Here is a 12,200-nt window from a genome sequence, read left to right as displayed (position 1 = left end):
GCAATCACCTGGGAGAAGACTCAGGAAAGGGAAAGATACCCAGGCCGGGCGGCCGGGACAGGCCCACGTGGTAGCGGGACGGAGGAGGCGGGGCCGGCGGGGCCGGGGCGGGGCCTACGGGCCGGCGGGGCGGGCCGGCGGGGCGGGGCGGGCCTACGGGCCGGCGGGGGCGGGGCCGGCGGCGGGGCGGGGCCGGCCGGCCTGCGGGGGCGGGGCCCTCGGCGGGGCGGGGCGGGGCGCGCCACTGCGCCGGGCGGCGATGGCGGCGGACGGGGACTGGCAGGATTTCTATGAGTTCCAGGAGCCAGCCCGGAGCCTCCAGGACCAGGAGAACAGTAACGCGAGCCCCGAGGCCGGCGCAGGGCCGGGCGGGGGAGGCGACGGCTTCCCGGCGCTGGCCTGCAGCTTGGAGGAGAAGCTGAGCCTGTGTTTCCGCCCCTCGGGTCCGGGCGCCGAGCCCCCGAGGGCGGCAGTGCGGCCCATCACCGAGTGCAGCCTCCTGCAGGGGGACGAGTGAGTGCGGGCGCGGCGGGAGCGGGCGGGAGCCTCCCCTGCCCCGGCGCTGCCCCGGCGCTGCCCTCGCCCTGCCCTCTGGCCCTCGCTCGGCAGCCTCGGCGGGCTCCGGCCACAGGCCCCGCCCCCCGCCCTCCTTCCGCCTCCCGGGCCCGCGAGGCCCCGCCCTCCTTCCTGCCCCGCGGCGCTCCCTGGGGCTTTCGGCCTCGCGCGCCCTGCGGTTTAAATCCCCCGCCCCCCTGCGCTCGCTCCCCCTGGTCCCCTGCCGCCCTCCCGCTCCCTGGAAACCCAGGGTCCCCAGGCGGGGTTCAGAGGGGAGCCTCCTTCCACGGAGCCGGGAGTTAGACGTTGCACCTCCTCGGGCACGTGTGTAGCTGCTCATTCCTTCAACTGGCGTTTATTTTTATTTAAGCGCTTAGTGCCTGGGGCTGCTTCGCGCAGGGAAGACCCAGGTGACGGCACGGACCCCTCTCTCGTAGGGCACAACGTAGGAAGGGGCCTGGGTTCGTCAACAGATAATTTGGCGTGGGTGTGACACATGCTGTCCTGGACATAACGTGCGAAACCTAGGAGATTTATTATTTATTTATTTATTTTTTTAGATTATTTTTTAATCTAGGGGATTTAAAAGGGGGTGTGTGGGAGAGGCAGGAAAGACTTCATAGGGAAAGAAATGTGAAAACTGGATCCCGATGGATGAGTGGGAGTTTGCCTGGCAGATGAAGAAAAGTCTAGCTAGCATGACAGCTCGCCGGTGCGGCACGTGCAAAGGTACCAACGCTGAAGCAGCACTTATGCCTTAGGAATTTATTGGCTCCATCTGAGAGCCCAGGTGGCGTGCAGATCCCCACAGAGGCAAAAAAAAAAAAAAAAAAAAAAAAAAAACCAAAAAAAAAAAAAACAAAACAAAAACAAAAACAAAAACAAAAAACAACAAAAAAAAAACAAAAAAAAAATAAAAAACGAAAGAAAGGCTGTGGTTATTAATAGAAGGATCTCCTAGTCTGGTGGGACAAAGCATGCATTAACAGGTAGTTATTATACAATCATATAAGTGCAGTGATAGGACCTTGATAGGGATTGGTGAGAGCTGCCTAAGGGGGAGGCAGAGTGCCTGGGAGGGGGCACTTTGTTTGACTGTCTGGAACCCCAGTTATAATTTGTCTAAAAATGGGTTGTGATTATGTACCACGGTTTCACCCCCAAAAGATTGTAAAAGGAATGGTGAGAGCAAAGGAGCTGAGCATATTGTATAGGTCTGGGGAAGCTGAGGGTGCAAGGAATGGAATAAACACTGTGGAATAGGTAGGGATGGGTTTTTAGAGCCTTGATGGAATGGAGAGATTAGAGGTTAGGGAAGGATTCTTGAGAGAGAGAGAGAAGGATCCACAGGCATAGAAAGGGCCTTCCCGCCTGATGGCCTCCTTTCCTCTGTGAATATGGTAGGGAGCTTGAGAAGAGGGATTGGGGGGATGAGGGCCTGTGATTATGACTTAGTGGGTGTTCCACCCCAGCTAGGTTGGGGACCATATCATTTCATTGGCACCCGTGTACAGTGTTCCACCCAGTGTGGAGGGAAGAGTTTATGACTGGATTTTATACACGCACGAATGCAGCCAGTAGCAGAAGATGACATTTTGGAAAGTCTGTTCCTAGAGAAGATAGTTTTATATATATATGTAGATTTAGATGCTCTGAATCACTAGGACTCAGGACATCTTCTGAATTAAAAAATGATAGTTATGATGCATTTGGGTTTGTCAGACGTAACTCCTCAGAATAGATTTGTGGTTTGTACACAAATGCTAAGGTTCCCTATTTTTGCTTTGCCTGTACTGTCTAGAACGTACTTTATTTTAGTCTCTGCTTAAATTTTAGGGTGATGTAAAACTTAAAAAAAATTTTTTTGTTACTCTTGATAATGGTTTTTAGTAGATGATATGTTGGTAGGAATGCATGATTCTTGATTTCGGAATGTGTAACCTGTCTATTTCTCTCTCCAGGGGCTGGGCTGGTCACTGCTCACTGCCCCCTTTCTGTTGCATAAATCTCTCCATTGCTTGATAAGAGCAATGGGACTTTCCTTAGTACGACTCATTTGAAATACTGCTTAGAGTAATAGAGTTGGAAGCAATGTCTGTTACTCAAGCCTCTCATTTTATAGAAGGGTAGCTCTTAACTAGCATGGTTAAGGAACATGGCCAAAGACTCATGGCCCTGCTCCTCTCAGGGCCAGAGAGAGTTGAGAATTCTTTCACTCAGACATTGCATTGGTTTAGGGCACTTTATTTAATTTCCCTGAGCCCCACTTTTAGTTTTGGCTAGCTCTGCATTGCACTTATCTGCTAATGGTTTTACTTTAGAAGGGTATCATGTAGGATTCCATGTCACAGAACTTTGATCTCCCTGGAAAAGGGCTGTCCTGCTGGTTGTTTATGACTGATTGTAATACTTTATGATAAGGATAAAGGCAATTCATGTCTGTTCTGGAGAAATCTGGAAATCATTCACTTAAGTCAGCCCTGTGTCCTTCCTGCTATAATTGTTCTGACCTTGGTGGAGATAGAGGACTGTTAATTGTCCTTCACTTTCTTGGAAGGTGAAAATCACCCAGTCTCTTCTACTGGGTGAAATATTCCACCCCACTTGTCTTCTTCCAGCCTCAGTTAAGGAGAAGCAAACAAGCAGTCCCCGAATCCTGGACTGTCTTCACCTGCTAGCATATCCTACTTGATTTCCTAAGCAGGGTTAGGTATATAGTCAGTTATTCAGTATTTGAGTATCTTTTATCCAGAAAGGTAGGGGTCAGAAAACCCATGAAGTTTAGCAGTCCAGATTTGTTGCCTTCTATAGGAGTTTTTGGCATCAGAGAAGGTTGTGATTCTAACAGAGAGGAGAATAGAAATGAACTATGCATATGGGAGATGTGCTGGGTAAACGAGCCAGTTTCCTAGAGCTTTTTGGGTTCACATTTTCATTGAGGCTAATATGCATTCCAAAGCCAAACATCATTTTTGGGATTTTATGTTTTTGGCACTTATGGTCCCATTACTTCGCTTTAGTACCAAATCCCAAATTCATTAAATCAAGTATATTGCTTCTTTATTTTTAAGCTTGCATTCTTATTTTTATGCCTCCAGTGGTCTTGTTTTTGTCTTAGTGGCTTAGACACTTGGGAAAAAAAAAAAAAAAACCCAACAACCCAGTTATTTAATGCTTTTTTTCCCCCTTATGACATCTATGTATTTCTGCCCATTAAATAACTTATGTATGTAGTGTTTAACTTACCCAATTAAATTTAATCTCATTTATATCTCTGAAGTCATTTTTTAATACAGTGTCATGTTTTATTATGCTGTGATTACTTTGGTACTGAAATCTGAATTTTGGTCATGAAGTTGGAGTTAGCTGTCCTTATCCGGTGCGGCTTGGGACTTTCCTTAGTACAACTCATTTGAAATACTGCTTAGAGTAATAGAGTTGGAAGCAATGTCTGTTACTGAAGCCTCTTATTTTATAGAAGGGTAGCTCTTAACTAGCATGGTTAAGGAACATGGCCAAAGACTTATGGTTTGAAGAAGAATGGAAACGAGAGTCTATGTTTCCTGAATTTTAATCAAGCACCCTTTCGTTTTACTCTGTTGCTTCCCCAAAATGCTGTTTGACAATAAGGAAGGGTAATTGCATTGGCTACCTTTGTGCATTTTATTGTGAATGCCCCTTTCTTTCCTCTATTTTATCTGTCCTAGCCTATTATATTACAAACTAGATATTAAACTCCAGTCTCACATTGAGACTGAATCCTTTCTCCAGAAAGGACAACACATTTTTGGTTAGAGAAAGATTACTCACCCTATGAAATGATCAATATGTTTGGAAGTTACAGAAGAAAAATAAGTGTAAAACGCAGCATATGTACTACCCATTTGGCTCTGGAAACATTACGTGAACTCCCTGTATTTTAATTTCCTCATCTTTAAAATGGGGTAATAATGGTTCTTCATAATACTGTTTTTGAGGATTAAATGAGTTAATATATATAAATTGCTTAGGACGGTGCCTGGCACCTAGTGTAGTGGAAATGTGAGCTGTCGATTTTGAGAGAGTTTTTAATACCAGTCTGTCTTCCCTCAGCTATTCTTGTCAGCCCAATTATCTGGTTTTCCTTTAGTCGTCTTTAGGAGGCTCTTCTTTGTTGGTGTTTTTCTGGAAAACAGTAGGTCTTCCATTGTTTTGCTTTGAAATGTCTTGTTCTTTCTTTCACTATAGTTGTATTTGTTTAATAAAAGACATGTGGGATGTTAACTATCATTGATTGTAGTTTTTTTCTTTTTAAGGATTTGGAACGCCCTGACAGATAATTATGGAAACGTAATGCCTGTAGACTGGAAGTCATCTCACACCAGAACCTTGCATTTGCTTACACTGAACCTCTCAGAAAAAGGGGTAAGTTAGGCACTGAGCTAATAGTTTCTGAATAACTGATTCTGATAATAGAACTAAAAAATAGCCTCTCTGTTGAACACAAATCATTGTGTTGCCTCTTATTTCCAAGTTCATAGCATTTGGAGTGGCCCTCTGTTGCCATCTTAGCTCCATTGCTGTCAGCTTGCTAGCACTTTCCTCCGGTTCTTCCCAAACACACACTCACTTTTGTATGTTTAGCCAGTCTTCATCACCTGTGTATGAACACCAAAGATCAGCATTTTTTTCTGAACTTAACTAGCACAATTTTGGTGTGCTGAGGAGAGACTCGGAGGGTACTGGAATAGCAACATAGAGTTAACTTTCTGATGAATTTAAGGACTTGCTGGACATGACATGTTTTCTGAAGACTGTGTGTTCCTGTATTGAAGAACCTTTAAAAGATGTTAGATTTCTTGGCTAACTGTCCGAGGATGCTTTGGATTCCTTGGTATTGTACAGTGAAGGTGTCTTGAGTAACAAGTGTGAGCACAGGTGATGGGGCAGCTGGGGGACGGGCTTAGGAAGGAAGGTCATTGTTCTAAGTGGAAAATCACAGCGTTAGGTTTATCTAAAGGTGACGAGAAACACAGCCAAGTTATGTAAGTTTCAGAGCCTGTTTAAGTTCCTTATCATATAACAGTGTAAACTCGTGCCAGACCTTTTGGCATGCTCTGTGTTTCATTAAGTGTATCTGTGTAATTGAGAGTATAATGCAATGGGGCTGTCAGTATTTTAAATAGTATTGTTAATGTTTTATGAAAACGATTTTCTTAAATATATGACTCGGGACAGCCTGCAGCCCATTATTTCCTGGTAAAATATAGACTTCTGCCTGTATTTCTCAGTATTGGAGTAGGTACAGAAATCTTACTGTATGTTCCAGTTATTAACCCCACTAAAGTGTTCTGCTGACTGCCCTGCCCTGTCATAGGTTTTGTGAAAAGGAATAGGCCAACATACCTTATGCTTTGTCTTCTGTTTACTTAGACCCTAGCTATCATTTTGGGCTTGGTTCAAGTTTCCCTTCCTCTCTGAAGCCTCCTATTACTGTTTTAGCCTTTGCTGATCTCATGGAATTATACAATTTTAGAGTTGGAAGCTACTTTAAAGGACACTTAATCCAAGCTCTCACTTGGGGGGAATCCCCATACACAGCCTCTCTGACAGATGGTCATTTAGCCATGGCCTCAATCCGTGCATGGAAGGAAAAGGCAGCTCCCTCTGTGGAATCAGTTACACCGGTGGGGTGTGAAAATCTTCAAGGACTTATCTGTCCCATGGAATTTAGCTCCGTGGTTTCCCGGGTGCTAGCCCCCACAGCACTTTGTCCATGTCTCAGACCATTACTTTGTTCTCTTATTAATCCTGTGTTTCAGGGTCTGTCTTTAGATTGTGATTTGCTATTAGCTATCTTTGTAATTGTCTTTTTAGTAACTACCTCTGTGCCTGGCACATAATGAGTACTAAGACAAGAATCTGTTGAGTGAATGAATTAATCTCATCAATGAGATCATAAGGTCAGAGACCATGATGGAAAGTTCTTTTTTATTTTTTATTATTTTTTTTTATTTTTGGAAAGTTCTTTTTTAAAAAATAAGTTATTTTTTATATTATTTAACATCATGCTAAGTCCATGATAGCCAGTCAGTGAGTATTTTTTTTGTTTGACATATTAAGAAGTAGCATAGAAGATATCCTTTCAAGGTGGTTTCTTGGTTTCTTTCTTTCTTTTTTTTTTTTTTTTTTAAAGATTTTATTTATTTATTCATGACAGACGCACAGAGAGAGAGAGAGAGAGAGAGAGAGAGAGGCAGAGACACAGGCAAAGGGAGAAGCAGGCTCCATGCTGGGAGCCTGATGTGGGACTCGATCCTGGGACTCCATCCTGGGACTCCATCCTGGGAGTAGGCAGGCGCTAAACCGCTGAGCCACCCAGGGATCCATCCCCCTCATGGTGGTTTCAAATTGAAGTGCATTAGCAGCATGAATGGGACATAGTAATTTAGTTTCATTGAATAAAATGTGTATCTCCTATTGTTTTTACATTGCATCTTGGGAAGTCGCTCCCTTTTTCTGCGTTTTGATTGTTTTCTTTCTTTCTTTCTTTCTTTCTTTCTTTCTTTCCTTTCCTTTCCTTTCCTTTCCTTTCCTTTCCTTTCCTTTCCTTTCCTTTCCTTTCCTTTCCTTTCCTTTCCTTTCCTTTCCTTTCCTTTCCTTTCCTTTCCTTTCCTTTCCTTTCCTTTCCTTTCCTTTCCTTTCCTTTCCTTTCCTTTCCTTTCCTTTTTTAAAGATTTCATTTACTTATTCATGAGAGACACAGAGAAAGGCAGAGAGAGAGGCAGAGACAGGAGAAGTAGGCTCCATGCAAGGAGTGGATATGGGACTTGATCCTGGGGTTCCAGGATCACGCCCTGAGCCGAAGGCAGATGCTCAGCTGCTGAGCTACCCAGGTGTCCCTTGATTGTTGTTTTCAATGCCGGAGTAATAGTATAGCTAAGCGTAGTGATTAGTCGTGACTTGGAGTTTAGTACTAGTAACTGATCTTAATTATAAAAGCTTTATCTGGAAAACTCAGCAGATTAAAGCGGACAAGTGATCATCCGTCATCTACCCATTGTGACACGACTACTCAGTTGATGACTAGAACTGAAATTAGAACGCTCTTCCTCAGGAAGGAGTAGCACATGTTAAGTTCCTGAAGAACAAGGAACTACGTAAGAAACAACCTTCTCTTTCTATTAGATAGCATATTACTACATTTTTTTCAATCTGAGTTATTTTATTTAGCATTGCCAACTGTGTGCTCTATTCTTTCCATAACTGAATTATGTTAAAATTTGCCTTTGGAAGCATTCTTCAGATTATTCCATTTGTTAAACAGGATCTATGGGAAATTTTTTTCTTGACGAAGTGAGAAGATATTTCTATTGCTTTAGGATGAGAAAAACATTCAGGAAAACCACCATTTGCCACATTTCAGCTTTTAATTATTCTTTCATTCAGGTTTAAGATGGCACACTCCTAAATTTGAGGAGTCTTTCTACAGTAAGGCAACTAGTACCTTCCAGATTCTCACATGGGCACATTTTTTCCATTTGAAGCAGCTTCAGTTTCGTACAGGGCAATAGAACCACCAGCTCTGTATCTAACCTGGCACAGGAAGGAGTGATGGGAATGCTTGGCAAAGAGAAGACACACTGATGCCGAAATGGGAGAGTGAATAATGATACCCATGACAGCCAAGGTTAGTTTTCAAAGCCCGAAAGGGATTCTAGCTCTTAACATATGCCATCTCTGTGGGGAATGGACTTGGCTCAGTCCCTGGAAAGATGATCTGGGATCATTATTTCTGTTGTTATGGAAATTCATTCTAATGGTTTACTGGTATCACTCATGTGTTTTGGCAATAGCTATAAAAACTATTCTAAATCCAGTGCCATTTGTGAATATGCTTATAGGGCAGACAGCTTCTAAATCATTTTGCTTTAGGAACATCTCCTGTGCTGTCTTCTTCCTCCTACCATGAGCATTTATTCAAGGACTGGGACTTTGTTTTATGCACCTTTTTATCTTCAAGAGTAGAGGCAGGAAGAAGATAATATCTTTCTTAGGAGTTATTTAACTAAACTAATTTATTTACCTTAAAGATTTTATTTATTTGACAGAGAACAAAAATGGGGAGTGGCAGGCAGAGGGAGAGGGAGAAGCAGGCTCCCCACAGAGCAGGGAGCCTGATGGGGGGCTCCATCCCAGGACCCTGAGATCATGACATGAGTTGAAGGCAGACAATTAACTGACTAAGCCACCCAGGTGCCCTCATAGAAGTCATTTTAAAATGAAAACTTTGATTTGTCTGTAAGGGGAAAAATAAATGTATGGTCCTCCGGTTATAGTGAAAATTGATTTTGGGAAGTGTTGAAATTTAAGGATCCATGAAGATAATTGTCGGATCTACTCCATCATCCTTCCACCCTTATAACTAGATTGTGGCACTTTTCATCTCCACCTCTATAATCTTGAAGTCAAACATTCTCTCTCACCAAGAGCCTAAGCTCTTGGTCTTTCACCTTCCATATTAAAAGGTTAATTGCATTGGTTTAAAAAGTACTAGAACTCATTATAGGACTTAATGTGAAAAAGAAGCCTCTGCTCTACTTACCTCATCCTTGGTTTCCACTTACTAGAGGCAGCCACTTTCAACTCCATGAACTGTTTTTTTCTGACAGGTAACATGCTCTTATCATTTTACTTGATTTTTTTTTCTGACTTTAGACTTTGCCCATTTACTTTGTATACAGAGGATGAGGGTTTAGGTCTCTCAGTTCTCCCTCTAGCCCCAACACCATAACCCTCATGAAAACTTCCCCTTCCCTTGTCTTCCCAATATCATTCTATCAAAATATTTGGTTGTTAGTCTTTATCATTTATATTGACTGTTTAAATGTTCACAGTTGACCCATTTTGGCACATCATGAGTAAATTACCTCCTATAATTTTTTTTCCCTTAGGGTAATATTCATTGCCTTTTTGTGGTTTATTTAAGCTGTCTTTAGCTCATAAATGCAGTCTCAACAAAGCCATAAAACTCATTTTAATAAGTGACATACACCAGAGAATCTGTTAGTGTCTCTGACTTTCTCTTGTGCTTTTCTCGATGCCCTGTGCAGTAACAGTTGTAATCTGATCTGGTGACTCTCCAGTTGAGCTTCATAGCCATCATTTTGGGATCTTTACTTTGCTATCATTACAACAATTCCCCAACTTCTGTCTTGTATTAGATCCTAGGTCTGCTTCCTTTCTGGTTTTTCTCCTGGTTTTAATGGAGCTTATTCTGTAGTAGCTTTCTGAGAAACGGTGTATGAGGTAAAATACTTGGAGACCTCGAATGCCTAAAAATGTCTTTATTCTATGCTCCTAACTAATTTTTAGTTTAGTTGGAGATAGGATTCTGGGCTGAAATTTATTGAAACATGGAAATAACATGGATTTTTTTTCTCACTTCTTTTGTTGCTGATGAGAGTTCAAAAGACATTTTGATTCTTGATCCTTTTACCATGTGATGGCTTTTTCTCTCTGGAAGCTCTTAGAATCTTTTTTTTTTTTTTTTTTTTTTACAGAGTGTTCTTTCTTTTATACATTATATTGGCTGTTTAAATGTTCGCAGTTAACACTGTGACATATCATATCACTATGATATGCCGAAGGCCATGTCTAGGCCTTTTCTAGGCTGATAGCATGGTGAAGATAAGAATAAAGAGGTGTGTCATCACTGTGCTACAGCATGGAATTGCAGTATGTGGTAGGATAGACCCCAGAGTTCTGGTGTGGCTTCTCTCCCAGCCTGATGCTCTGAAAGGCAGGACACCAGTGGTTCCTTGCACAGAAACCTTTCAGGTTTCTCACTCTGTGGGTTGTATTCACCATTATACTTCCGATAGTCCTGTATGAGGAACTAGGGAGGCAGTAGGGACCTACATCCCCTCAGTTGTGTCTTCAATTTTATGTATATCCTCTGCACTGGCAAATAAGATAATTTTTTCAGGTAAAATATTATTCTTTATATACTATCTCAGAGAAATGCATGGTTGCTTCTTACATAGTTTCTCATTGCCCATTTGTTCTTCAGGAACTCAGTGAGTGGTATTCCTTCTGAAGACTAGAGTTCTTATTTTAGTTTTGTTCATCATCTGAACAGTCATGTCATGGTAGATAGAGGATAGGTAGATGATCACTTGTCCATTTTCATCTGCTGCATTTTCCAGGTAAGGCTTTACAATTACTACTAGTATAAATTCTAGGTCATTATGATTGGTGTGGGTGGGTTAAGGGACACCAGCTAGATGGGCATGGTGTGATAACTCAGGGCTGGCAACAGTAAGCAGTACTAGCACCATGAAGAGGTAAGGAGAGGAGGAAGTTACCAGAACCTAGAGAGAGTAGCTGTGGGGGAGAGGTCTCCTTAACAGGATCTGCTGCTTTTGGCAGTCTGGCCAGGAGGGACACAGCATAATAAATGTCCAGCCCTCATGCTCCTACTTGCCAGTCTCCGGCCAGTGTCTGCCAGTGGTTTTTTTTTTTTTAATTTTTTTTAATTTATTTATGATAGCTACGAGAGAGGAGAGAGAGAGAGAGAGAGAGAGGGAGAGAGGCAGAGACACAGGCAGAGGGAGAAGCAGGCTCCATGCACCGGGAGCCTGACGTGGGATTCGATCCCGGGTCTCCAGGATCACGCCCTGGGCCAAAGGCAGGTGCCAAACCGCTGCGCCACCCAGGGATCCCTGCCAGTGGTTTTTAACACAACTAGAATCCAGAAGTCAAGGGCATCCTTTGATTTAGTCCATAAAGTTCAGCTTCCTGAGGCCCGCACAGAGCAGAGTGGAAGATGGCAGTGAGGCAAATGGAAACTTCCAGCACAGTTAGATTGAAAGATGTTCTTGGAACCTACCGAGATTTTATTTTTGGAAAAAGAGATGTTCACCTGTAAAGCAAAGTATGACACTTGTGGGCAGTTGCCAGGGAGTTGATTCTTTATCTTACCTTGAATATTAGAAGTTAGTCTGCAAGTAATTAACTTTATGTTGTCTGTGGAATTTTAACACAAAGCAATCTTACTATTAGGCTCTGTTAGATCATTAACTAAAAACCCACCCATTACCTCAGCCCACCCATTACCTCCCTCCACCATCTCCTATAATTCCCTATGACTTCCTAACAATTTTTAGTATATGTGCTGCCTAAGCGAGCACAACAAATTCCTAACAATTGCTATATATAACACTCTTCCCCATGGAAAAAACAACTGAATGTGTGTCTGTATTGGGCATTAGGGGATGCATGTAGCACTTTGGCAATTTCATATTTATTCTCTGTTCCCTCTGTTTGTGCTGGAGATGAATATGTAAAGCCCTTCACACACTGCCTGGCACAGAGTGATTGTAAACATCTCTCCCTTTCGAGGGAAGACTCTCCTTTACCAGACACTGACTTTGTTGTGATCACAATGTCCTGATTTTCACGGTGGGTTATTTTGCTTTCAGATAAGTGACAGTTTGCTCTTTGATACATCAGACGATGAGGAGCTGAGAGAACAGCTGGATATGCATTCAATCATCGTCTCCTGCGTTAATGAAGAGCCCCTCTTCACTGCAGATCAGGTATAGAGGAGAAATTCGTCCAGGACAGGAAAAGGGAACCTCGAGCCCAAAAACAGTGTCTTAACT

The 12,200-nt window shown here is 42.8% G+C and overlaps 1 protein-coding gene across 2 annotated transcripts in view; it reads left to right on the top strand.

Annotated features, from left to right (window-relative positions):
* The first annotated feature begins 245 nt into the window (after positions 1-245).
* Positions 246-12,200, top strand: part of FEZ2 (fasciculation and elongation protein zeta 2) — a 42,539-nt gene continuing 30,584 nt past the window's right edge. For both annotated transcript variants that reach the window (XM_055327634.1, XM_055327633.1), the window contains exons 1-3: positions 246-513; positions 4,851-4,959; positions 12,018-12,134. In XM_055327634.1, the coding sequence (XP_055183609.1) occupies positions 260-513; positions 4,851-4,959; positions 12,018-12,134 (480 nt within the window). In that variant the 5' untranslated portion in view covers positions 246-259. The remainder of the gene's footprint in view (positions 514-4,850; positions 4,960-12,017; positions 12,135-12,200) is intronic.

Source organism: Nyctereutes procyonoides, unplaced genomic scaffold (assembly GCF_905146905.1).
Source record: "Nyctereutes procyonoides isolate TBG_1078 unplaced genomic scaffold, NYPRO_anot_genome, whole genome shotgun sequence".
Classification (NCBI taxonomy): domain Eukaryota; kingdom Metazoa; phylum Chordata; class Mammalia; order Carnivora; family Canidae; genus Nyctereutes; species Nyctereutes procyonoides.
The sequence above is the reverse complement of the archived record's forward strand: the minus strand, read 5'-3'. Positions and strand labels throughout refer to the sequence as shown.